The sequence below is a fragment of the Hippocampus comes genome, unplaced genomic scaffold (assembly GCF_001891065.2).
Source record: "Hippocampus comes isolate QL1 unplaced genomic scaffold, H_comes_QL1_v1.1 scaffold487, whole genome shotgun sequence".
NCBI classification, from domain to species: Eukaryota; Metazoa; Chordata; class Actinopteri; order Syngnathiformes; family Syngnathidae; genus Hippocampus; species Hippocampus comes.
In genome coordinates, this window is record NW_017805352.1 from 171,930 (window position 1) to 198,232 (window position 26,303).

Sequence of the window (26,303 nt, forward strand, 5' to 3'; positions counted from 1 at the left end):
CCGTGGAGAACAAACACGGTTCTTTCCAAACTGTTCTGACAAAAGAATAGAAGCCGTTGATGGATTGACTGAGGGTTTAACAGCCGTGTTTTCTGCAAGAAGCTAAGAGCAGGGTAGGTTTGAAGAGAAACTGTGCCCGCACCTGCTCCAAGATAGATATGGTCCCTGCATAGATTATTTGCGTCATCATTTTTTTTTTACCAAAAATTCTACTTGACACAATGTCAAAGCTATGTGAGAAAATACTGCTCCCTTGTGGAACCGTGCGTGTATGCGCATCATTGGATACACTGCCACAAGCTAATCAAGCAATCCTAAATTCTTCCTCCGCAAAGATATTCATGCTGATTTTGTTTGTCATATAGATTCATATAATGAGTATTTTTAGTTTGCAGAATTTGACAAATAGAGTACCCCCGTCCCCCCCTCCCCCCAAAAAAATGAATACCCTCTCAGTATGATGAATTGTTGAATACTTAAAACATTATTTGCAGTGCCTAAAAACATTTTGAATGAATGCATTCGCACCAATGCCACCATGGCTTTTCTTTCTTTTTTTCTGTGACTCGTGTGGTAATGAGCCAGTGTTGATGTGCTCGCTGACAGCTACAATACGCAGCCTACCAGATGCTGAGCCCGCAGGCCAGACAGGCTGCGGGCGTCCAACATGTGTCTGCTTTATGTGCAGCTCGACGCTCACCTGAGTGGTCTTAGTCGTCATGTTCCATACTTCCATGTCAGTGTTGGCCTGTCGATTTTCACTTGCATCCAGAGTCTGGGAATGTGTCGTCTTTAAAAATCGGTCATATACAGTAGAGAGAGCTTCTGACAAGATGACCAAGTGGACATTCGTCCGGTGGTTGTCAGTTACGCTGGCTGGCAGAGGAGACAGTGGGAGAGTGTTTAGAAGAAAGTTTATTTCACACAGGTGCCTTTTTGATGGCTGCTCAAAAATGCTCAGCTTGAAATTGACCAAGAAATGCATTTCCTTGGCGATTAATGCAAGAAGCGTTTGGTACATGCTTGTCCTATGACCAATCACACTTTAGCTTGTGGTATTGTTTTGGTTTTTTGGGGTGTCTTTTAAATGCTGATTTGAGCATATGACTACATGTCCTCAACATAAAGACATCTTTGCAAATGATGGATTGTTTTTAGTTACAGCAATATGCAACAACCACCTGCGGCTTTGTTGGGTGTCCAATGCTACGATGACCTGAATTTTCATCTGGATTGCCCCTTTTTCATAATACTACTTACTTTTTATGAAGTAGAAAGTACTAAATGACAGCAACAAAGCTAACGGCGGCCAAAGTTTTGTGCATAGTACCGTATATAATGTTGCACTCAAAATATTCAACCGCCTTTGCAAGCAGACTTTATTTAGAAACAGCACATCTGGCCTTATTGTGTGGAGTTTAACTTTGCAAATGGGTCGAATACGGGTCGAAGGGTTGAATTCATTTTGCGTGCTACCGGTTCATTATACGTATTATTTATTAGATGAATACAATTTGAGTTGAATTTGACAAATGCGGGATTTGTGCCATCTCTTAAATTCAGCTCCACATTCCCCAACTGGACAGACTCAACCTCCTCCTCATGTAAAGAAAGGCCAGGTAGGTGGCTCCGCCCAAAAGACCGATCAACAGCGTGGTGCCGGCAATAACCGGCGCATTCTTGCGGGCCACGCGAAAGGCAACCGGAAGCACAGCCGAGATCAGGATGTTGTTGACGTGGCCCAGGACTCTCCTGAAGGCGGGGCGCTCCAGCACACGCTCGTAGTAGGCCTCCAGGTTGGCGCGGCTGCCGTTGCCCCAGTAGCGGCGGGACAAGCCCAGGAACTTGAGGCGGTGCAGGGTGACGGCCAGCGAGACGTCGGCCATGCTGAAGAACTGGCCGCACAGCCACGATTGCTGGCTGTTTTCTTCTGAGAAAGAGAAGATTGCTTTTTACAAATACTCTTTTGAACGTCCGCGCCGTTGCGTAATATCCTACTCATTGCTACCCGGTGTTTCTTCCTCCCTCCTCTGCAGCTCCGTCTCAACCTGATCCATCACGTTCTCCAGTTCATCCAGAAGCTTCTTCAGGTACTTCATGTTGTCGTGGTCAAACAACTTGGACTGCCGACAGCAATTCAATCAGATCGGAAGGGGTAGCGTGCATCTGACAACCAGACAACTTTTATGACTCACCTTCAAGCGCCTCTGTTTTGCGATATAAGCCTCTTTGAGCTCCGGGTTCTCCTCTGCTAGTTTCTTCAGTTCTGACTCTGTGTTTAGGATTTGCGCTATAGTATATTTTAAAAAAATTAAGAAAAAAGGAGAAGGAGGTCATGACTCTGCATTTGGGGCAGAGAACACACTAGATCCAGTAAATGATGCTGGTGTTTCGGAATGCTCATTTGTGCATGTTTCTTATGAAATATGAATGTATTCTGTTTTTTTAAAGCACATCAGCTAATTACAGAGGTGACTTGAATCCAGGCCATTGTGGCTTACTTCGTATGCTTGTGGCAGCATAAGCAGGTATGTGCGAGTCTACGGTGATCTCAGGGTGGAGGATGCAGCCATGCGTGTAGGCGTCCATTTGCAGTGAGTCCAGCAGCTCTCTGTAGTGCTGCACTCGGTGGTAGTATGTGCTTCCCTCTTCTGGTATCAGCCTCGGAGTGCCCTCTGCAGGTGAAGAATAGGAGAGTGAAACGGAAGGGAGAAGACCATGGAAAGCCGCTTGAGCATTGATTCGATATCCTTGATATCCACCTGAAGGTCCGTGTACGGGGATGCAGTATAAAATTGGTTTAAAATTGAGTACTTGTAGGCCAAAGATGTCACTAAGGTCCGTGTACGGGGATGCAGTTTAAAATTGAGTACTTGTAGGCCAAAGATGTCACCACTCATGGAATACACACTTATTCTACAAGTGCGCTGAATTGTTGTACTAAGTCCTCGTAAGGGCAAAGAACGGACTAGTATGTGGTAGATACCAAGGATGCTGAATAAATGCTCAAATGGCTTTCTTTAAAATACTACACCTTTAGCTTGCGTAGAAAAAAACATAGGCAAGGCAGTATGTGAGATGAATCCGTGCTTACCAGATATACATTTTTTTTCTCCACTTAAGCCATCAGGATAACGCTATCATGGGCCGGTACATGCCAAAAGGAAATGATAGAAACAGTAACAAATGTAACTGAAACTGAAAGGGGACACATGATGGAAAATGTACTTTACAAGGCTACCCTCTCAAACGAGCTGCTTTCAGCAGGGCAAACCTTGTAATTATTGCTCAGTTGGGGTATTTTGCCAAGAAAAATGAATAATATGTCTCCTTCAACAAACATGAAATCAACATAACTGATGAGAAAAAGGAAAAAGCGCAACCCTGCAGTGATTTATATGAATGTGCCGCGGTCATTGTAATCTTACCTTCGGTGAAGTTGTGCTCGAGGTGGTCCATGATTTGTGTGGGGTCACAGATGACGCTGTCTCCGTGAACCAGGACGGGCACCTCGCCAGTCGGATTGAGACGCATGAACCACGGCTCATTGTGCTCGCTGAGTGGTAAGCTCACGTCATACTCTTCACAATGTAAACCTTTCTCTGCAATGGCCAGACGCACCTGGGGGAAAAAAAGACATGTTTTCAAAATGAAAAAATTTAAAACACAATTCTAGTCTGATGCAGTGCAGTTGTACAATGGGCTACCTTATGTTGTCAGATAAAGACCGGCCTTGGTGAATGACGAACTTGGTTTTACAGTGACATCATAACATTACTTTGTAAGTGGGAACACAATCCTAAATTGATAGTTAATATCTTGCTTATTTGAATCTGTTTTCATTTGTTCATGCTCCACGGTTTACATTACACCATGTTGCTGCTGTACTTCTGTACTTGTTTTTTTTTTTTTTTTGCCTTTAATGCACCCCAAGATAGCATTCAATTAATCAAAATCTTACATGGCATTACCTGGTTAGTACCTCTATCTATTAAGTATTTGAAAAAAAGTAACAAACCTATTTTGACAAAATAAGGAGTGGCAAGTTCAAATAGAATGACAAAGTAAATAATGCATCGTCGTAAAGTACAGATACCTGAAAAAGCTACAGTAACGAAGTAGGACTGTACATCATTACTCCTACCACTGAATATTGTACACAACATGGGAAATAATGCCCCCAAAAAAAAAGCCAAGGACGCAAACAACAACGCTGATGTTCCATTCAAACACGTTCAGTGACAGAACACGAGTGCAAGATAACGCGTTACATCCCGCAGGTGTCCGTCAACACCACGCGGGCGTCTCCAATTGAGCTTCAATCGGGAGCTGTCCGTGGACGCCTGGTGCTGAAAAAGGGGGACGTTTACCTTCTGTGAATTGAACGACTGTGTCCAGTGATAAAGTGTTAACTTTGGCTCGTTTGCTTTGACGACGGCGTCACGCCGCTCTGGCGCCTCCTCGCCCGAGTCCTTCTCCACAAGAGCCGCGTTTTCGTCTTGGCACTGCGAGTTGTTTTCAGCCTCCATCTTTTCGTTTTGAGGGGCACCGGGGACAAGTGAAGATAAGCAGGCGACAATGCCCAAGTTGACTCAAGACACCCCCTGTTGGCAGGGAGTAGTACTACTTACCAATCTCAATTAGGTTTGTTTCTCGCAATATATATTTTTAGCCATTTTATTTTGTTTGAATGATTAAATAAATAATATAACCCTACACCGACTTACGTTTATTGCGTGGCTAACGTTACTCAGTCAATCTAGTAGTGGTCCTACAAGTAAGGAGTGTGAGGACAAAGCGTAGTAGCACATGGATGGACCTTATACATCCATCCATCCCCTTTTCCAATCCGCTTTTTCTCACGAAGGTCACGGGCGTGCTGGAGCCTACCCGCGCTGTCTTCGGGCAGTACACCCTGAACTGGTTGCCAGCCAATCGCAGGGCCCTTATACACAGGATACCAAAGATCCAGAATGTAGTCAGTACATGTGACACCAGATGTCGCTGTAGAACACCTGTAAGGAACCTACATTGAGAAGACGTACGGAAAGCATGCACTACTACAGTACCTCTAATAATGAACTACATATTAAAAGACAAATGATCAGTCAATATTTGTCAAGAAGTTGCCCATGTATTTATTTTTAAACTTCTTAAAAGTAGTCATATCATCGGTCTTTATGCAGTCATATGACGTTTTGAACGCAGTCGTAGTAAATTGAACTTTGTTTTGAAGGAAATTAATAGTAAAAGCAGCGTGCACTTGGCCTGGATATGGCGTTGATATATTATTGTATAACATTTCAGTCAATCTTCGTGCAGGAGGGAGTGTGATGCATCAGAGATGGGAGAGGAGGAGTGGGCGGGATCTTTGCGGTGACGTCGCGTGTGATTGGCCGGGTGACCCTGTCCAGCAGGGGTATCTCTCTCTCCTTCCTCCCTCCCTCGGTGGCCAGTGGGCGAGAGTGGGGAGACCAGCCACACTCAACGAACAAGCCGGTGCGCGGATCCGGTAAATGACGCCCACCATTCATACCTTCACACTTCCGAAGCTTATTTAATAGGCATAGTTATATATATATATTTATAAAATATCACGAGAGGACGCAAGAGGGAGGCTCACCTCGTCATCATCCTCCACCTCCTCCCCATCCATATCATCTTCATCACCACTCTCTCTACCGTTTTCTCCTCCACCAGTCATCCTCTCCCGTTGGTCCTGGACGCCCCTGCCTCGGTCGTGCCGTTTCCCCCCCAGCTTTGCATCTGAATGACGGGCGGAAGGTTCGACTTCGACGATGGCGGCACATACTGCGGGGGTTGGGAGGATGGCAAAGCCCACGGACACGGCATCTGCACCGGACCCAAGGGCCAGGGCGAGTACGCGGGCTCTTGGTCGCACGGCTTCGAGATAGTCGGCGTGTACACCTGGCCCAGTGGCAACACCTACAAGGGCTACTGGTCCCAGGGCAAGAGGCATGGCCTGGGCGTGGAGAATAAAGGCAAGTGGATCTACCGCGGGGAGTGGAGCCACGGCTTCAAGGGGCGCTACGGCGTCCGGCAGAGCCACAACACACCTGCGAGATACGACGGCACCTGGAGCAACGGGCTCCAAGATGGATATGGCATCGAAACCTACGGCGATGGAGGTGAGGCAACATGTTGCGCGAACGAGCGCCCTGAGTGAATCCGGAGATGATTGCGCATTGCACTTGAACGCGTGCACGCACTATTTGACAGCACGTTACGGGAAGGGGGACCGCTTGGAAACATTCGCAATGCCCACACTTGCGACTATTTTGCCTCGCGGCGGCTGCTTCAGTTTTTTTAAAGTCATCCCAGGGCTATTTCTGGAAAAAAAAATCGAATGCAAAATATCCATCCATCCATCCATTTTCTCGAGAGCTTGCATAAGGTTTTAAGGGGAGCAGAAGCCTACCCCAAACTGGGGGCAAGACAAACTTGAGACAAATAAACACAACTAGTGCCCTGCATGGTTCACACCCTCCCCCATGACAATGGTCATCATTTTTTACTAGATTTTTTTAAGCAGCGATGGAAGATAAACTTTCCGATATATATTTTTCACTGATTCCCAATCTGCCCTGATTTGTTCTTTGGCACATATGGTTTTCGTCATAATAACTTTTTGAAAAAAGTTTACCATTTTATGAATATTTACGAATTAATGGTTACATTTAGCAACTGGTGGATTTTTTTTTAACCAAAACGTCGTAACTATGAATTACAACTCATCTCAAAAACTGGATTTGCAATAGGGAAAAAAAAAAGCAAAGACACGTTTTAATTATATTTGTTAGAGAACGTCATCTCTTTTAAACATGTGTCACAGTGGAACTGTTTTCCCAGTCCTAGAATGAAGAACAGCATGGTCCTTGAGGACGAAAAAAAACAGAAATTTCTTTGTTGATGGTTCAACCTAATCTAATGACTGCCATTTAAGTTTAGAAAGAAAAGAGACTTTCTTTAACTCATGCTTTTGGTATGATATGGATAGTCTCACTTCAAGGCGTATAAGCAATCATCACTAAGCTCTTAAGGAATCGAACATTGTGTGCACGTTGTTGTCGCTGTCATTTCTGGCCATACGACAACCGGCGTGGTGACTTGTGAGCATCCACATCACAATCTGCAGCCATATGTTGCGGAATGATGCCGCCCACATGGCGGCGATAGTTCCGGGAGGGGCGGGACGTTGGGGAAGTCAGCTGATCCGAGAGGATAAAGAGAACATCTGGCTGTCTGACCCCGCAGCATCCTGATCACTTGAATCTGCAGGGTCACCCAATTGAACTTCAGCGCAGCGCCAGCCTTTTAATCTCACACTGTTTATCCATCTAAATTGCAGTCCCGACCAATAGATCGTTTTCTCCTCTGAAAGTGAACATTGTGGATTATTGCATTGTCGTTGCTAGCAAGCTCTGGATCAGCAAGCGTTTTCTTACCATTGGAGATCCGGTTTGTAATATGACGCCGCAGAGGAGCCGCTCGTAGCCCATTGGGCCATTCGGGAACACCAAACGGGTTTAATGAAGCATTCCTCTCATTGTGTGACTCATAGCCCGTCCCTGTGGTCGGAGACAAACTGGTAGCGGTGAATGTGCCCACTGTCAGTGGGGGAGTTACCGGCTGCCTGAAAATAGGCTCAGAGCTCAGTGATTCACATCCCAAGTGATCCTCAGTACCTTCATCCAACGACTTTGTTTGAGGTGAATGCTCAAGGAAACATTCCGGTTGATCTTCCCATATGTGACGAGTCTTAGCAATAACAGTGTGCAATTGCTGGCCACCACGTTAGGTATAGCTGCCCAGCGTAAAATAAATAAGTAAAGAATTTTCGGTTCGGCATTTTATGCAGCGTCTATGTTTCGTGCACCGTGTTCTCTTTTCATGCAAATATTGATTCAGTGATTAGCTGCAAGGAAATTCTGCAGGCATGTAGCAAAATGACAAAACCTGTTTACATGGTGGAAATGCAGTATGCTACCTTCATGAAAAAGGTCCAACATTGAAATTGAGGCGAACCGTGGTCATACTATGTGCGTAATTAACACACAATGTCTGTCCCCGTCCTCAGGCACCTATCAAGGCCAGTGGATGGGCGGCATGCGCCACGGCTACGGCGTGCGCCAGAGCGTCCCTTATGGGATGGCGACTGTTATCCGTTCGCCTTTACGTACATCCATGGCTTCCCTGCGCTCCGAGCAGAGCAACGGCACCGTGCTGCAGGACCTCTCCTCCCCTGCAGACACCCCCACGGGCAACCGCGGGGGCTTCGTGCTCAACTTCCACTCGGACAGCGAGGTGGTGACGGGCAAGAAGAAGGGCCTCTTCCGCCGGGGTTCCCTCTTCGGGAGCCTGCGGCAGTTACGCAAGTCCGACTCCCGGACCTCCATCTCCAGCAAGCGCAGCTCGGCGCGCAGCGACGCCACCATGAGCCGCATCAGCTCCAGCGACGCCAACTCCACCATATCCATCGGCGACGGCGAGCTGCAAGACGAGGACCTTCTCTTGGAGGACCACGTGGACGCCACCACCACCGAGACCTACATGGGCGAATGGAAGAACGACAAGCGCAACGGATTTGGCGTTTCAGAGAGATCCAATGGGATGAAGTACGAGGGCGAGTGGCTGAACAACAAGCGCCATGGTTACGGCTGCACAGTTTTCCCAGATGGCACCAAAGAAGAAGGGAAGTACAAAAATAACGTGCTGGTGCGTGGAATAAGGAAGCAGCTGATTCCTCTGAAGAACCCCAAAACCAAAGAGAAGGTGGATCGGGCAGTCGAGGGGGCGCAGAGGGCAGCGGCCATCGCCAGGAGTAAAGTGGAAATAGCAGCTTCCAGGTAGAGCGTTCTTTTTTATTCTTACGCTACTTTGCCTTTTCGTTGGCCATCCGCATACAAGTCCTGAAGCCCGTTATGTCGGCCTGGACAAAGGCTGTCAACGCTTTTGACCTATATCCATCAACGGCTTTTGTGTAACCACACTCATCATCCCTGCAAGAGGTTCTGTTTCTATTCTCTACCCATATTTTTCATTCCCGGTGTGTGCTGTGTATGAACTGTCTGGTCGTATCCACAACTGTGCCAACGGCGTCTCGTGTGCCCGACAACGCGAGCCGCACCCCCTGCCAAGTGTTGCTCTGATGTGGCATATGGGCTTTAACAGGTGGATGAGACGTGACCTTTTCATTAAAAAAAAAAAAAAAGCGGTGTCTCACCCCCCGCCAGGACACAGTTCAATGTAGATAGAGAGCATCGCTTTGACATCCGCTGCCGTCACCACATTGAGTTGTTAGCTTGGGGGCTCAGTGTATACAAGCTGCGGAAAGGTGCAATGTATTGTTTTGCTGGCTTGTTATTGGTTGCTTTGTTAGGATCTATCATTCTTTCTAGAGCCAACGGCACATTTGCTGAGGAAGAACCCATCCCAATTTTGGAGGGTATCGAATGTTACGTTTCCTTCTTGACGGCACTGCAACTCCCAGAATTTGAAACATCGTCGACTTTGCCAATTCACAGTCTCAGTTGAGCTTGGTCTGGGAGACTCCCTTTTAAAAGTTGAGCGAGATTTGCTTCCGTTTGCCAGACGTGCTTTTAGACCATGCGCGCCGTGCCTCCGGAAGTACAGCGATGTATGAGTCGATCGGTCGTGTTGCTAAGCAACGGAGCGGAACCCGCGCTGTACATTTTGTGTGATGAATGGAGTTTTTTCAACGTATTGGTTATAGAAAAAAATGCTTCTTTAATATTCGCTGCATTTTAAAAAAAATGCTGAAGTCCTCTTTGAATTAAAAAAAAAAATGTTGCACGGTGCCGCAGCCTCAGCCATTCTTTGTGAATAGAATTCCACTTTGGCGAGTTCAGGGAGACATTATTCTGCAGATTTCAGGGATATAAGATGAGGGTTACATAATGCGGATTTAACATGCTTAACACCAAACCTTCCACATACTGTTTTCCAAACAGCTCAGACTTTTGATATGATGTGTTGAGTGTAACCATCAGACTAAACACAAATAAATGCTGTGTATTGGAATAAGGGTGTAAGGCAGAAGGAGACACATGACCTGATATTCGTGGCGCCAGCATAGCCGCAGTAGCAAGCCTTGGATTTGATGCGAAGTGCTTATGGCAGCAAGCAAGCCAGAGCTCCCTTTGTAGTCTACTGAGACAGTGAGTAATCAAATTACTCTGCATGTGCAGCTGCAAAGCTCAATACGAGCTTTTCTTTTGTTTTCTTTTGTTTTGATTTACAACGTTGTTGTTTTAGTGCCGCTCATTTGAGAGGATGCTTGTATGAAAAAAACACAAAAAAGAAGAAAGAAAGAAAAACAGCCAGTGACAGACTGCGATGCTGTAAGCAGGTTACATAAGACTCATGATGCGCTGCATGGCAGAGGATGCACCCATATTGATTCATTTCTGGTCATGTGACCCTGTGACTATCAGCAGTGATTGTGGGTGGGGGTCATGGGAATGCAGTTGGACCACGGATCGATTGTCTTCTCAGAAAATATCACGGTTACAAGGAGGGCAGGTGGAGCCTTTGCCGAGCACGTCTGTCTCTCAGCAGTGGGTTCTAACTTTCAATCTTGGCCCGGAACTTTGTGTGTGGGGTGAGAATGTCCGCCCTGTACATGGGTGGATATTTTATTTATTTATTTATTTTTTTAGGGTTGGACAATTTTGAAAAGTAATGCAATTGTTATTTTCTCTTGACTCACGATTGCGATTGCAATGTAATATGCAATTCTTTTTTTTTTCCAAGGTCCTCAGAAGCAATCTATATTACAATCACCAATATCACGTCTAAACACAAATACATCAACAAATGTTATGGTGTACGTTAAAATAAAAACAAATGAACCATCTATTCATCGACGCGCACCGTGTCAGTGGCTGCACGGTCCATCACTCTCTCCACGGTGAAGAAGGATGTGCATCCTTTTCATTGCACTCTTTGCTCTGCCGCCTGGTGAAAGATTAACCGGCAGCTCGCTTCTCAAGAGCATGAGCGATATTTATCGAAGGTTTATTTTGGCCACGAAGAGAAGGTTAGATTGATGACAAGTATTCCCCGCATGCAATATGTTTTTAAAACTACAAAGGTGGTTGTCTCGACTTCTTAGGTTGTAAATTAGTAGATTATAAGTCTGTCATTTTACAGACGAGTATTGTCTTTTCTGCTTTGTACACAACTGGCGGATGGTAATATGAGACTACAAATTAATGTATTAAAAAAAAAAAAGTACTTTAAATTAATTCTGACATCTTTTTAGCACACACATTAGAAGTAAAAAAAAACACCAAATGGAAATCACATATTAAGCTGAAAAAAACATCCCAAATTAAATATATCAATTCTTGGAAAATAGTGTATAAAAATAAAACAAAATATTAAATTTTGAGTACAACAGCGGGAAGCAGCCTACTGTCCAAACTTTTTGTCAAATTGCAGCGATGCATGTTTACCATTGAGTGCCGTAGGATCACAGTAGCAAAAGAGAAGAAAGACTTTAGTCACATTAATAATTTAGATTGCAAATAAAAAGTAACACATTAAATAATGGATGAGCTTGTTTATGCAACAGGCAAATGGACGATAATTCTCATTTTGTTATACAAGTAAAAAAGCTTCCCGGTGTACTGGAACGTGTGAACTATGGGAGGCAAATGTGCTGCTCAAATAACCGTTTTAACGTACTGTGTCAAGTCTGTTTCCAATCTTACACACACACACACACACACACACACACACACACACACACACACACACACACACTCCCGCACACACACAGAGCCTTGCAGCGTGTGTCAGCACAGTGTGTACTGACTAAATAAGGCAAGGCATCAGTTGACTTATCAGCACCAGCCAGGAATATATACACCACTGATATAGCAGGCCGCCATCTCCCTCTTGCTGTCATCTCTCCCAAATGCGATGTGTGTTAAGTACGTGTGTATGTTTCAGCAAATATTCTGGAGCTTGAATAGAAAACAATGTCGCTCTTCTTCTATATTTAACCATGCAACCTAAACGGTTACAATCAGATTCCATTGAGGCAGCGCTAACTTCGTCCTCTCCGAATAAGAGAGGAACATCGTTTCTGTTATTTTTCATGGAGTGGCTCCACGCAAATTGTACAAGCACGACGACGTTCTCTGATTATGAAGTGACAAAATGTACAGTACGAGTTGTTGTGGCTTGCCAGGAACGTGAATTGCAACCTCGTGTATAATTGACTCGCTGACCACCCTCGTCTCTCATGATTTATTGCGGGTGGAATCAAAGCACATGGAGTGTAATGTGGGCAAGTATTCCAGAACCAGACGCCTATTCACAGTTTTCTTTTGAAATCACAATTGGTAGCGGACCAATACGGGTGAATTCTCATGAACAAAATAAGGACGTCCGGTGAAAAAGGCATTTCCCAAATCCAAAGGTCAAACAAATCCTGTAATGGTCGCCTGTCAATCACTGTGATTGTGAACATTGAATTGTGTTGGAATTTATCAGGCGCCAGGCTGCGCCGCCGATCAAAAACCCCCTTTCTCAACTTTTTTTTGAACCCTTCCTATATGTTGCAACAGGATTTACTGACAGTCAGTTACAATATATGAAAGCTTCATGCCAGGAAGACTGCCGGGCTCGGTCGAAAGTGACAATGATGGGATTAGCTTTCGCCAACATGCCATTACACTGAGCGGCTGCGGCTGGTGATCGTTCATAGGATAGTTCTTAAGGAATACTGGGGTGACTCAACCAGCTGCACGGGAGGATAATTAAAGGGGAGTCATGTGGAGTCGTTATAAACTCCTGTATAATATTCCCTTGAAATTCCCCACGAGGCTCTTTCTTCTCCATTTTTTTACCTGTTTTGATTAACTGCTTCCTTCCTCTTTTCTCCGCCAAGCACGAGGCAGGATGTTATGTTTTTCTATCAATCTTAACCGCTCACGGTTGACACGAGATGTCGCTGAGGGAAGTGAAGAAACGACACTGCCAATTGTTTGAAGGTGGCAGTTCGATTCCATCCAGCCACTCTGATTGGCCGGCTCGGGCACTGTGGCTCCAGATGTTGCTGGATTGGATTACGGCGTTATCGCTCGCTTCTATGGCTGCTTGACGGCATTGCTTTTTCAACATCCCTCTGTGATGCATGCGGCCCCTCTCGTAATCACACACGCACGCAGATTGTGATCCGTGTGCGCACGCCTGCGCATGCTCCGACCATGATTAAAACGTTCCTTAAACTGAAGTGGTTGCCTGGCAATGTGACCTTTACTCTTCCAAGCTTTGTGGCTTAACAAGGTACACGCAGTGGAGTGGCACTTGTTCAAATATAGAGGATCAATGCTTGTGTGTTGCCACGGCGGGGCACAACTGGAGACATGCGCTCGGTTGTTACGTGGGTTTTGCTCATTTGCAAATTCATTAATACGCACCAGATGCCTGGTTGGCGCGCTTGCTCAAGTGTTGGTGCTGCCGGTCGTCATGGATATCCCATCACTGCTGTCATTGTTGCTCACCAATCGCCATTTGTCGATTTGGTTTGTCAGTAGCAGAGTTGAGAGGAGTCTTTTTACAAATGCTGCTCATCCCCGAGCGGGCGTACAATCAAGATGAAAAATGAATCAACCGTGAGCTTGCTTGCAATAACCCAATGTGAAGACGACGAGTTGCCTGACCGGCACAGAGTGTTTTGCTATCATATCATGACATCATTTAAATGGTCAAAAAGCGGTGGGTGACAAAGCACAAAGTTATTTTCTTGTCAATTGGGGGCGGAATCCAGTTTGCCGTGTCGGTCTTGGCTGAAAAGCTTCATTCAAGTTAACCCTGGAGAACCCAAGAACCTTTTTCTTCTTTGGAAAATGATGTTATTATACATTAAATGACTGCTATATGTTCACTGAACACCAAAAAATTTTTTTTTCAAATATTCAATGAATCCTAATTTAGGATTAGGGCCAAATCTGACCCTTTGGGATTTAAGGGCAGCATTTGAGTAGCAGGGGCCAAATTTGTCCCCGTGGGTTCTCCAGGGTTTTTAAAAACATTCAAACAACTCGAGTGAATTGCGTCCGGCTTCGGCCCTCTCCGATTTTTCATTCCATCCACCCGCTTGTTTGCACGGTTTACCCCTTTCCTCTGGCAGTCGGCACTTTCCCCTTCTGTGGTGTCATTCGCCGCATCAGCTGTGCTCATTTTTCACCAGCCGCGTTGACACAAAAAGCAACGTGAATCTGTGCAGCTAGCCCAAGTCCCTCCCCTCACCAAAAGCAGAGGGATCATCCCAGCCGGGAGATACGGTGTCGCCTTCTCAACAACACCCGCCAAGATCGGGCGCATGTTTGCGAGCCTCCGACATGTGCCAGTGCGCCACGCAAATCCATGCGCGTCACACTTGGTTTGAGAGCAGTGACATGTGCAGACATCTTTCGTGAGTGGACAACCCCATCGACAAACATTAATCTGTCTCTGATAGTTGTGGAGTGGTTTGTATTTGGTGCAAATAGTAAAAAGGCGAAAGAGTAAAAGTGGGAAGTTGTTCCAGGGAGCTCTATTGTCATACCGGTATTTTGTACAAAGAAAAAAAAAATCAAGGTAAAATGTTCACGCCCTGTTAGATTTCACATCAAGTATGGTCTCTCTTTATTTAGGGTGATGTTACCTTATCGCTTCGGAACAGCAATCGTCTCCCCCCATTTTATTTTACGCCAGTGATCGGCCCATGTGCCCCCCTGGTCATGTGGGACCTTATCACAAGAATACATTAGGAATCATTTCGGGCGCTGGTTTTGGCTAATCTCTAATAGCATTAGTTGCGCTTTGGTAATCCTGAATTAGCATGAATAAAAAAGAGGAGATGGCATCTGCGGCATATCTTTCAAACTAAAGATTTTCTTTCTCCATGTGCCGCATTGATCGGTCCAGCAAGGAGTTAAAGGGACAACAGAGTTTTGAAAACTTATATCCAGCTGTCGTTTCTGTCAAGAATAAATCACAGTTCATGGAAAGATGGAAAGCATTTTCTTTCAACGTTATGAGCAACAGCGTGCTGTGTTTTTGTCCCGAAAGTGTCTATTAAACAGTATGTCCAAATTTTTGAGGATTTCTGAGATCCTTTCATTGTTTTTCATGATACTGGAGCTTCTCAAGTGGTGTCTGTCCCTGAAATCTGAGCTCACAATCTACTGAAAGCTATGGATTGATTTATTTCCTTATTATCTGAGGGGATGAAAGAGATTGATGGAAGTCAATGAAAGATTTTCGAGAGCGGATGTTTATCCCTGGTCCGGGTCAAGACTCATCTTCTGGCTTATTATACATTGGACCAGTCAGCATTGCGCTGACCATTCTGCACGGAGGGGCGATATGTGGCCAAAGAAAATGAGATGGGAGAGGGAGGGGCTTCGGGGTGTAGAACCGTGTCAGCATGTGTGTGAGAAAGAGCATCTTCACATCGACCGCAGTCCAGTTGATGAGTGATGGACTGAAGCTTAATGACATGCACACTCATTGGGGCCACTTAAATATTTATGGAGGAATGCTCCGAGCACGGACTGAAATGGAAGCGGCGAGTAAATTTAGAAGTGCTCAGTGCGCGTGTGTGGGAGCTTGCGTGCGTGCCCCGTGCGTGTGTGCCTCACATTGAAACGCTGCGCCTTAATTTGCTCGGAACCAACACCGGCGCACAACCGCAGGGTGCAAGGTGCCTGCGGGGCTCGAAAGACGACGTGAACAGGTGCTGCGTTATGTGCAGAAGCAAACGTGTGTCCTCTGAATTCCAAGTGTACAAGTCATTTTGAATCTGTGCTTGACGGTACAGCCTTAAATGTAGTTGGTAACATAATCCAAGTACTGTAAATTTAAATGAATGTAACATGTTTACTTTCAGTGACTCTTGAATGACTCCAATACCACGTGTTGAAAAATTTAAGAGCAACACGTAACCAGTGGCTGTGTCATGAAGCTATATTGTGAGCACTTAATCCATGAAAACTCGTGTGGCCTAAACTCGAAGTCTGTTCGAGTATTGAGATGAACCTGTATGAGGCAGTAGTTTGCAAAAGGGCAACACGAAGAGGCAGGAAAGTAAATAAAGAAATGGGTGATAGCGTCATTCTTGATCTGGAGACTCGTCCTCCTGAATTTTGAAAGTGTCGTTATGCCCCCAAATGGATGAATTTGTTTACTCCAAAACATCCGTCACGGGATACGAAGCCTTGCCAGGGATACAACTAACCAACGTCACCATCTCGACTCCCTAAGCGTTCATGTTTTCTCACCTTCCGAGTCACTCCGCTCCACTGTGACTCCCATCTTTCTCTGCCTGTCACCTCCCACCCGCACACATCCCGTCTGGGAACAGTCTGTGTCGCTTCCTGGACTTGCTAATATGCGCTACCTAAAGGGAATTGTTACAGTCCCGTATGGATATATCACAGCCATGCTCTGTAAATTCTTTCATGCCTGCTCATACACAGGCACGCATTTCGCACATTTCAGAAATAGTCAGACACATGTCCCTGGGCTTACACGTTTTAGTTGCGTCGTAACCGTAGACGTGTCTTCATGGCTAGTTTGGATAGTCACATGTATCCGCCCCATGAGATTTGATGACATTTAGTCCTTTGATTGAGTCTGTTTTGCATGGAGTACAGAGCAGTGATTCAATGGTGGAATTTTAACAGATGAACTAACTGGCATTCATTGGTTTGCGCGGCATTTCCCGTTTTTGTTTTGATTGGCCCATGTGGCAGTTGTGACTGAAGCCCAAGAAGTCTGCCTGGCAACAAGTGGCCAAGCGGATTGTGTTGGGCTATTGATGTTCCACTCGATGTAGTCTAAGTGGTTGTTTCCCCTCCGGTCTTTCATTTGAAAAAAAACAAAAAAATAAAATGGTTTTCAGAGTGTATAGCATTGCTTCACACAGCAACAAATAAAGTACTGCGCGTTAAAAGGACTGGTCACACAGACAATTCTTTGTGAATTTATTTTTATATTTTCATATGCAGCTGGTCAGTGGCAAGCTTCTCGGGAGACCATGCAGTCTGGCTGGAAATACAGCCCGTGTGTCCTCTGTCTCCGGGTCATGCACCAACTTATTTCTGGGGAGGAAACCGAGCCACCGGCATATGGCTCCTCATGCATTTTAATAAAGTGCTGCTCAAAAACAGGACATCCCTCAACATAGCGAGCCTTTGGGTCACTCTGACCGAAAGATGGAGAGAGGGAAGGAGAAGTGTGTGGGAATTAAATGACATGTTATATCGGTGTTGTTATTTATAGTTAAATAGTTGATGAGAGCCGCGGATGGTGTCGTGGTTCACCCGCCTGACTTGTGTGCGGACAGCGTGGGATCGGTTCCCACTCAGTGACGGTGTGGATGTTGGGTGTGAATGGTTGTTCGTCTCTATATGTGTCCTGCGACTGACTGGCGACCAGTTCAGGGTCTAGTCCACCTTTCACCCAAAGTCAGCTGGCTCTAGGTCCTGTAAGCCCCGCAACCAGATTGAGAATAAGCGGTGTTGAATGGAGAGACGAATGTATGAACAGTAAAGTCCACGCAGAAAGGTCAAAGTTGAGGTTGCAACCCAAAGTCTTTCAACGTGAGCTCGATGTGCTGCTCCCACTAGCAAAAACAAATTCAAATTCTTTTCATTATGTATTTGTGATTGTGATCGGAGAAGAGGGGAATCATGTTGAGAGGAAGATGGATGAGGGAGTTTAAGCAGGCTAGCGGGCACAGCTGTCTGCGCTTCCACTGATACGTGTCTTCAGCGCATGATGACCTTCGAATTCCGCAGGCTTTCATTGACGCGCTGCCTGATTCGGTCCCTTTTGGAGGAATTCCGTTGACGTACGTGCTGTATTTCTGCACAGTGGCATATCGTGGTGGAGTCCTGTTAACGTTACCATATATTCACTGCTCACACTAGGCTTGCATTGATCCCCAAAGATAACACTCTTCCCCTATTTTGGCAGTTTTGAGCGTGGCCATAGCACAGTCGACACAAGCCAGGTTTATGTGATGGTTTTAGCTTGAGGATTTGCTACCTCTCTTGACTGTTGGCATTAGCGTGCATGTCGATTTTTTTTTCCCCCTTGCATCCATGCCCACTGTAGACCATTTAGGAATTTGTCACATGTGTAGTACACGTTGCTGCGGACTGGATTACCACTCACTCCATTTAGGAAAAAAAATAATAATAATCTGGCTTTGGATGTGTGATCCAAGCACAAGGGGTTTGTGTTAGCCTCCCCAAAAAAGATACAGCTCTCAAAGACGAGTTCCAATGAAATGAAGAAGCCAAATCGAGAAGCATTGTTTTATTTTTGTTTTTCATTGGGCAACGCTGAAATGAAATGAGACTTTGCTGCAATGTGAAGTAGTCAGCATACAGCTTGTATAACGGTGTTCATTTACTGTCCCCTCAAAATAACTCGCTCAACACACACAGCCATTGGTGTCTAAACCGCTGGCAACAAAAGTGAGGGCACCCCTTCATGAGGATGTCCAAATCGGGGCCAGTTAGCTGCTGCCCTTCCTCGTTGTCATCTAACCTGTCCGTATTACAAGGCATCATGTGTGAATGGGAATCACGGTCTTTTAACATTCGTGTCGCCTCTCTCACACAATCGCATACTGGTCACCGGACGTTCAATGTGGCAAAGACGTTTCTGATGCTCGTTGCTCTTCATTAAGACAAGCCAGACAAAAAGATGATATGGACAAAAGTGTGACGGGTGTACTCACTTATGTGATATACTGTATAAGAATGTACTGTATGTCAGATTAAACGGCTGGCTTTGAGTGTTAGCTGACTCCAATGTTCTGTTTTCTTTCTAGGACGGCCCATGCCAGGACGAAGAGCGAGGCCGCAGACCAAGCCGCCATCTCTGCAGTCCAAGATGCTGAAATCGCCAGAGCGGTTGCTCGGGAGCTTGCACCAAACTTCTATCAACCAGGTGACCTTTGACAGCCTCCCCAAAACAGTCTAGCATTATACATGTACAGTTTCAAATGATTTCAAAATATTTCTCCAAAATGATTTTGGTGTTGGTTTTAAACTCCAGCTTCATTCGGTACAAAGTGTGCCCTGTTTAATATTATTCCCAAAATGCAAACCCCACATTGCAGATGGACAGCCACCCCATCTGCAGTTAAGTAAACAAACACCGCCGTCCACTTTGTGAAGACATACATTATGGTACGTACGTTTTTCAGCTATTTAAAGAAAGCGAACTTGAGAGACGAGGCAGCAGAAACACAAGCAAGGACACTGTCGCTGTGCCATGAGTGTACTTTTTAGTCACAAAATTTTCAAATAAACCGTCTTTATTGAGGTTTACCGCGCCATCGCGGTTCTGACTCTTTGTAACGGGAGCACAAAAGTGTCAGCTTCTGTGTTCCGGCACTGAAATGGCAGATGAAAAGTAATGAGGAGGGTTACAAATGTGCCACAATGTAAGGCTGTGTTTGTGCCAAAGACAAAGCTGAATTCTGCCTGGGAGCCTTGTCTGTGCTCTCTCGGGCTTGTTCTGAGCAGCTTAAGTCTGAAGACATCGAACCTGCCAAAAATAAGTGTAAAAAATATATATAAAAAGAGAGAAAGTCTTTCAGCACCCGTAGGTATTAATTTCATCATCTATTTCATATTGCGGTCCTGTGTAGTGAGCCTCGAAATAATTGTACATGAAAGAAAACAAACCCATTCATTACACGAGCTGTGTGATGTCCGCTGTGTAGCAGCGAGGCGTGTCTCCCTCCCTCGCTCAGACTGTGCAGTATATTTAGGCCTTTGAGCCGCATGACCTTGGGCCTTTGCCAGAAGGCACCACAAAATAGTGAGTGACCAACACATTGACAATGGGACTCATTTGAACGTGTCCCCTCCACTAAGCCGCAGCGACGCTCCGCTCCGGCCGCAAACACCGTGGAGCCATTTGTCGTGTTGTGGAAACCGGCGGTCATGCCACGGCCGCAGGAGGGATCCGCACATTTCCACAAGTGTGTGCAGAGGGTGTCCTTGTCTTTCCAGTGAGATCATGAATGAGAGAGCGGCCAATGTCCTCATCAAAGTGTGCAGGGCACGGCGACATCACAGAGTCCCGGAACCAAGAATGCTCTTGCGGCTTGCTGTTGGGTCCCTTTGCCCTTTGGCTGCATGTTTGAGTGCAAACACACGCCCCTATTCTTTTTATGCTTATATGACAACCACCTCAAAGAGGGAACGTGCACGCTGGCCAAGCAAATAAAAGCCAGCCAATATTCACTCTTCCTTCTTCAGTGGTGGTGTCATTGTCCGTTGATGTTACATCAGAACGAGCTTTTGTATCATCGCCGAAGCATTCAAAGGAACCCGCCCACACTAACGGTGTAAATATGAAGCACCTCGTCTGCTTGAATATATTCGGTGAACTAAAATGACTCAACCAAGATTTAATAATCCAAATGACGCACCTCCTACATTTATCTGAATTGTTTCATTAAAATGAACGCATTGTGCTTTGTGCTCATCATGAGAAAACTTTTTTTTTTTGAAAAGTACTTAATATCTTCGAATGGATTTGACTAAATTTTGGCAAAGTTGTGCCATTGTGGTCATGTCGCGCAACTTTACATCGACTCCTTCACATTTTACATCGTTTTTGGCTACCTTGCAGTGGAAATGTTAGCACTTTTCCCCAGTCGCTCAGCTTTTCATGCTCAATCCTCCCGGGTAGCAACCAGGGCTGTAAACCCCTTGTTGTTTGTAATTGACATATCAGACTCATCGCAGATTATCACCCACATTGGGAGTGTCCACTTCAAAAGGGAAAAAATAGGGTCACAGCGAACAGAACCCTGACCTTTACGATTGGTTCACACACAGCACTCTGGAGGGGAGCGCTGAGGGTGAGGGTGGGCGTGGCCCCCCGTGGTGACGTTAACTGGGCTATATTGGTTGCCAACGTGGGTTTGCCGCTGTCTGATGGAGACATAACTGGCATCTTTGCCCGCTCTCGCCGCCCCTCCCTCTGCATGGCTGACGCGGCGCAGCTGTCCCTTCCTTCAGCCGGTCACCAGAGGCGGGGGGGGATCACGCTCCACCTTGTTTGACCCAGTGAAGGTACACTCAAGCGCAATCAGGTGGCGTCATAAAAGCTGGAAGCTGATATGAGCAGTTGCGACTTATGAGTCCCGGGAGCAGGTGTCGCACCTCAACGTTGACTTTTGAGGATACTGCATGTGCACAAAAGTACTGCTTTGCGTTCAAAGGAAATGAAAATTGAAAGAAGATAATGAGAATGCCCTTTTCATGGCAATCCGCAGTTATATTGAATGACACAGCATTGGTTCGTCCCATTGTTAGTGAGCTGGAGACAATCCCAGCCAACTTTGGGTGAGTGACAGGAAGGGCAAGGCCCCAGACTGGTTATTAATAAATCTGAGACCATCAAACTACCACTGACACTTACAATGACACCTAGGGGCAATTAGAGTGTTTCACCGACCTAACATAATGCCCCCCCCCCCCCCCCCCCCCCCCCCCGCTCCCATCTTCGTCATGCTGACCTTGGTAAATTTACAGTGCATGACAGTTCCAGTAGCACGTCTCTCCAAACTGCATTCTAGTTCATTCCAAATGTATTTGATGGCATTAAAAAGTCAAGTTCTTCAATGTAAAGTTCAATTTTACTGCGGACTTACTGGCGATGGTTCCATGAGCGGTCAAGCTCGAGAGAAAAACGGAATCTATTGACCCAATTTTGTCCACGTCCAATCGTCAGTTGAACACTCATTTGATCGAAAGGGGCAACATGCAAACGACAAGTCTGCTCTCACAGTCAAGCTCGAGAGAAAAACGGAATCTATGGACCCAATTTTGTCCACGTCCATTCGTCAGTTGAACACTCATTTGATCAAAGGGGCAACATGCAAACGACAAGTCTGCTCTCACAGTCTAACATCAACGCAGCACAGTACAAGGTGACAAATTAAGTGTGATTTTTCATACATGCAGGTGGACATTTACATTCGGTTTCTGAGTTTATTCAAGGACACAATGAAAATTCCAAACAAGTAGCCTGCTCTGCGTTTGTGTAAAGGGGAGCATCAGTCGGAAACAACCAAACTTTTTACTGTGGGTTGAAGCTGCATCTTCTATATTAATAGTCATGTTTTTTATTGTCAAAATACAATCTCAATGTCGGAGACTGCCCGAGAAGTGGATATGTAAAAAACCTTAAGACATTAGTTTTATTTGAAAGCAACAATGCAGTTTGTGCAGTTTACCGTTAAAACCTCACATGAGGCAGGAGGAGTTAGATAAGAGGCCGCTGCTCTCTCAGTATGAGTTCTTGGACGCTGGATAACATTTTTTTTTAAATAGAACTGGCCTCTGTTCAAGATCTGGTTATCTCCCAAGCCATCAGTGAGCTGTTCTGATTTTATGTTTTATTTTTGCTCTCTGTATTGGTGTTACTCCGTCGTATATTTGAGCTTGCCAATGTGTTGGGGGGGGGGGTAAAAACATGAGAGCAGTTCTGTCATTTCAAATGCATGGCTAAAGAATTCCTAATGAATAATCGCCAATGAAAATCGGCAGATATCTTCGGGATTTTTCTCAGCATTTATAGTCACGCGGATGGATAAACCCATGATTAGAGTGAATTTGCTCTACTTCGTGAGAAAATTAGGCTTACAATATGAAGACATGGGATTTGCAAAAGCATGTACAGGATGATTCTGTTGATGTCAATGTTATACTCAATCCCCTTTGTCACTTGTGCAGGGCCCGACTACGTAAAACAGCAGTTTAAAGAGCCTGTAGCGATTAAGGAGGTCCCCGTTGTGAAGAAAGACGACTCACCACGCGATTCTCCCCATTTTTACCGCAAAGGTACCACCCCTCCTCATTCCCCGTTGAATAGTCCCGTGGGCTCGCCTCCACACTCGCCTCACTCCAACAAGAAGAAAGGCCATCTTGCCAACAGCAACAGCCGAAAAACCAGCCAAGAGGAGCAGCCTTCCCATAAAATAAGCAAGGAGGAGAAGTCGGCGCATAAACACAGCAAAGATGACCGTTCGAGCAGGAAGCCAAACAAAGAGGAGAGAATGTCCGTCCCCGATGGCCCCAAAGCTGCTCATATGCACATCGAGGCACCCCCGAAACCTGCGAAACTTCAACAGCCGAGCCCTCCGCCCGATTCCCCCGCACGTGCCCCTTCCGTCCCGGTCAACGGCCAGCTCCATACGGAGTACCACAGTTACTACGTCAAGGCGCCCGTAAAGGGCCCTCCACCGCCCGACCCAGAGGAGGACCCGGAGCAAGAGCTTAGTGCGCAGGCCCTGGCACGCATGCCGCCACAGCCCAGGTCTATTGGTACCCCGACCCCGACCACGACCCCGACCCCGAAGCCGGCCTCCACACGGGACAGCAAGGGCGAACCGAAACTCAGGAAGCAAGATTCCCTCAAGCCAAAGAGCCTCGCAGACACAAAGAAAGCCAGTATGGAGATTGCAGAAACCACGGCGGAAACAGTGAGTCTTCCTGTTTTTACACTCATTTTGTCTATCTTTTTGCAGTCGATCGATTTTGTACATAATATCAATGACTGTGGTGCAATCGGGGCCCTTTTTCATTCTCACTTCTGGTTTTGGAGTGACTTCCTTCAAATACGTGACTTCCTGTGACTTCCAAATTTAACATTTATACAGCCTTATGAACGTGCCTGGAATATAATTTCTCCTTGGCCAATGGGGCTGTTATTCTGGAGCTTTATGACCTCTGCCTAGAAACAGCTGACCATACAAACATGGGGTGTGAGCAGGAATCATGTTTAACACAAGGGATTACCAAGTGCTGTACTGTAGCTTTTTCTGGTACGTCGTCCTCTCGCCCCAAGTGATCGGTGCGCCACATTTTGTCGCGTCGAAATATAACAGCTCGAGATGACGCACTGATCTACTGAACACGAGCCATATCCGTTTATGAACACGCAGACGTTTTCTGCTGTCAGGAAAAGTGACAGCGCTCAAGTGATGTTTAGGCACTGCCACAAAATTGGCTGGGCTCCACTGTCTTCACTTCGCTGCTCACGCGGCAGCTAGGAGGTCATATTTTTGTGGTAGTTCACATCATTTACCGTATTTTATTTCATGTTGTTTTACAGGGTCCTAACGCCATCCTTGTCGCGATGGTAATGCTGTTGAATATCGGCCTCGCAATTATATTTGTCCATTTTCTGACATGATAGTGCTCATTCTTAGGTAAGTTTGTTTTGACGCAATGTACAGGTGAAACCTCCAAAGCTCTCCAGAGGTTGAACAACATTACGAAATTATGGCAAGGTTGATTTCATGCTCCTGTTATGTTTGTCGTACTTCCGCATTTGACTCCACCCACGGGGAATAAAGAAAAAAATTCTCTATCAATTTTGAAGTCAACTTGCTTCAACGAATGTTTGGGTTTGACTTTGGAGGTTGCACGGTATGAATTTTATCAATCCAGGTTTCAAATGTTGATTGTGAATGAAACAAAAAGTTTGTGTTTCTAGCGAAAAGACGGCAAGCTGTGCAATTGCATCGCCGGCCTTGGGAGAAAAAAAATGGCGCCGACGAGTCACGGTGGCAGCCGGAGGTGTTTGGTTTACAGCATGACACCGCAGAGAAACAAGAGGAAGGCGTCACGAGCGCCGACCTGTCACAGGCCCCGCATGGACCACCCCTGCCAATTAGCACTCCTTTGGGCTTCTGGAAAAATCTGAGGTGAAATGTTGTGTCTATTGAGTTATACTAAACCAATCAAACATAGTGGAAGTCATTTCAACCCGCTGGCGCTGAGGCGAGCAGCGGCCCCTGCAGCCGGACGAGGCGGCGGCCTGACGGACTTTGCTGCTGAGAGAATGTGGAGCTGCACTTTTAGATGACGGGAGCAAACAGCTGCCTTTCTATTTTGCCATCGCCGGGAGGCCACGATGGCGGGGCGAGAGTGAGGTGCGGAACAGTCGCAGTGGGAGCACGAGGGGCGTTTTTCGGGGGGCGAGGGGCTTCCCACCACTTCATCCAACGGCAAGCTGGCCCGGGCCTGTTGCTAAGAAGTCAGTGCTAGCACGGTCACTCGCCAGTCTTACTGTTTTCAAAGATCTTCATGTTTATCCAGCTCCTTCCAGCACTGCTCAGAACAAGCCCCCGTTGCATGGTACTGTTTTGACATTTTCTTTTTATTATATTGTGTTTGTTGTTTGTTGTTGGGATGGTGGTAACACTTTTATTTTGGAATTCACACACCGATTGGGCTGTATTTTTTGGGCGGGGGAAATGCAAGTGCAATATGTTTTTTTTTCATGCACTTGGAGTATATTTTGCTAAAAAATAAATTATATCATTATTATTAAAGTATAATTTATCGCAGGGGTGGGGAACCCATTGCTTGTGGGCCATTACACCGTTCCAAAGAGCATTTGATTTGGCCTAGATTTCAAATTATTTTTATTTTTTTAAACTCTAAGAAAAAGCCCAATAACATTTTGGCATCCATTCTCATAATAATAATAAAAAAACATTGATTCTGTTGTTATATATGTTAATAGACTTCAGAGGACTGAAATGGCCCCAATGAAATGGGATAAATGTTACCTACCCTTGATGTTGATTGACAGCTAGCAAAGGAAGTTTATTGACGCGGGCTGTCGAGAGTGGTGTTAACAAAGGTCTTATTGTTATTTATTGAAATCCGAATCAAATGTTTGAATATGTATTGCGACACATGCCTCCACGACACCACTGGGCTTGAATTCCATCTGTGTTCTCTCCACTGGCCACCATTATTTTATTCTCGGATGCAATGGCTGCTGCGGCAGCGACCGAAACGCTACTTGGGGAGGACGGGAAGTTGGAATTATTCAGTTTGACGCTTAGGGGGAATGTGGCGGCCCTGGGTGGGGGAAAGGAGAATGATGCCTTTAAAAGTCTTTAACAGTACTACTGTTTACCTTCTTCAAAGATGAGGATGTTGAGAGCTGACATCCTTCTCTTAATAGTGTGCAGGCTACTGGTGACTGTTGTCATCTGCTTAGTCGTGCTTTTTAATGAGTCAACTCTCCTTGCAGGAACTGCCTGTCATCTCCTTTGCAGCTAAGGCGTGACTTTCTTTGACTTAAAAAAAAACAACAAAAAAAGGTTATTTATATGGTTTACTATCATGACTAAAGATGAAATGTTTGTTTGTGTCTGTTCACACGTGTAATCATAAGATAAGGGCATTTGATTAAATTCCCTTCAT

At 45.7% G+C, this 26,303-nt stretch overlaps 2 protein-coding genes and 1 long non-coding RNA gene across 6 annotated transcripts in view; 2 read left to right on the forward strand and 1 right to left on the reverse strand.

Moving 5' to 3' along the window:
* The window catches only part of LOC109517009 (uncharacterized), a 35,014-nt gene extending 33,225 nt beyond the window's left edge, over positions 1 to 1,789 (forward strand). Inside the window, exons 3-4 of the long non-coding RNA XR_002168463.1 lie at positions 1,564 to 1,619; positions 1,699 to 1,789. This is a non-coding gene — a long non-coding RNA (uncharacterized LOC109517009). The remainder of the gene's footprint in view (positions 1 to 1,563; positions 1,620 to 1,698) is intronic.
* gdap1 (ganglioside induced differentiation associated protein 1) lies at positions 898 to 4,537 on the reverse strand. 2 transcript variants are annotated; one of them, XM_019871879.1, is made up of 6 exons: positions 4,371 to 4,537; positions 3,429 to 3,621; positions 2,502 to 2,675; positions 2,196 to 2,290; positions 2,009 to 2,123; positions 898 to 1,927 (listed from the first exon to the last, which is right to left on the reverse strand). In XM_019871879.1, exons 1-6 carry the CDS (start codon positions 4,527 to 4,529, stop codon positions 1,560 to 1,562), a joined length of 1,104 nt encoding a protein of 367 aa, XP_019727438.1. In that variant the 5' UTR covers positions 4,530 to 4,537; the 3' UTR covers positions 898 to 1,559. The 2 variants fall into 2 exon arrangements, with proteins under 2 accessions (XP_019727438.1, XP_019727437.1); XM_019871878.1 differs by having other exon boundaries at positions 898 to 1,930.
* Positions 3,465 to 26,016, forward strand: jph1a (junctophilin 1a). 3 transcript variants are annotated; one of them, XM_019871873.1, is made up of 9 exons: positions 3,479 to 3,563; positions 4,544 to 4,644; positions 5,308 to 5,512; positions 5,701 to 6,149; positions 8,099 to 8,867; positions 18,884 to 19,002; positions 22,812 to 23,560; positions 24,193 to 24,289; positions 24,577 to 26,016. In XM_019871873.1, the coding sequence occupies exons 4-8, from the start codon at positions 5,771 to 5,773 to the stop codon at positions 24,271 to 24,273; spliced, it is 2,097 nt and encodes a 698-aa protein (XP_019727432.1). In that variant the 5' UTR covers positions 3,479 to 3,563; positions 4,544 to 4,644; positions 5,308 to 5,512; positions 5,701 to 5,770; the 3' UTR covers positions 24,274 to 24,289; positions 24,577 to 26,016. The 3 variants fall into 3 exon arrangements, with proteins under 3 accessions (XP_019727433.1, XP_019727432.1, XP_019727435.1); XM_019871876.1 differs by having other exon boundaries at positions 22,920 to 23,560; XM_019871874.1 differs by lacking the exon at positions 4,544 to 4,644 and having other exon boundaries at positions 3,465 to 3,563.
* Positions 26,017 to 26,303: the final 287 nt, after the last annotated feature.

Coding starts and splice junctions, on each gene's coding strand:
- jph1a (XM_019871874.1), top strand. CDS start 5,771: ATGACGGGCGGAAGGTTCGACTTCGACGATGGCGGCACATACTGCGGG. Junction 19,003..22,811: donor ACCAAACTTCTATCAACCAG/GTGACCTTTGAC, acceptor TCACTTGTGCAG/GGCCCGACTACGTAAAACAG. Junction 23,561..24,192: donor CAGAAACCACGGCGGAAACA/GTGAGTCTTCCT, acceptor GTTGTTTTACAG/GGTCCTAACGCCATCCTTGT.
- gdap1 (XM_019871878.1), bottom strand. CDS start 4,529: ATGGAGGCTGAAAACAACTCGCAGTGCCAAGACGAAAACGCGGCTCTT. Junction 2,676..3,428: donor CGAGCACAACTTCACCGAAG/GTAAGATTACAA, acceptor CTTCACCTGCAG/AGGGCACTCCGAGGCTGATA. Junction 1,931..2,008: donor GAGGGAGGAAGAAACACCGG/GTAGCAATGAGT, acceptor TCTCTTTCTCAG/AAGAAAACAGCCAGCAATCG.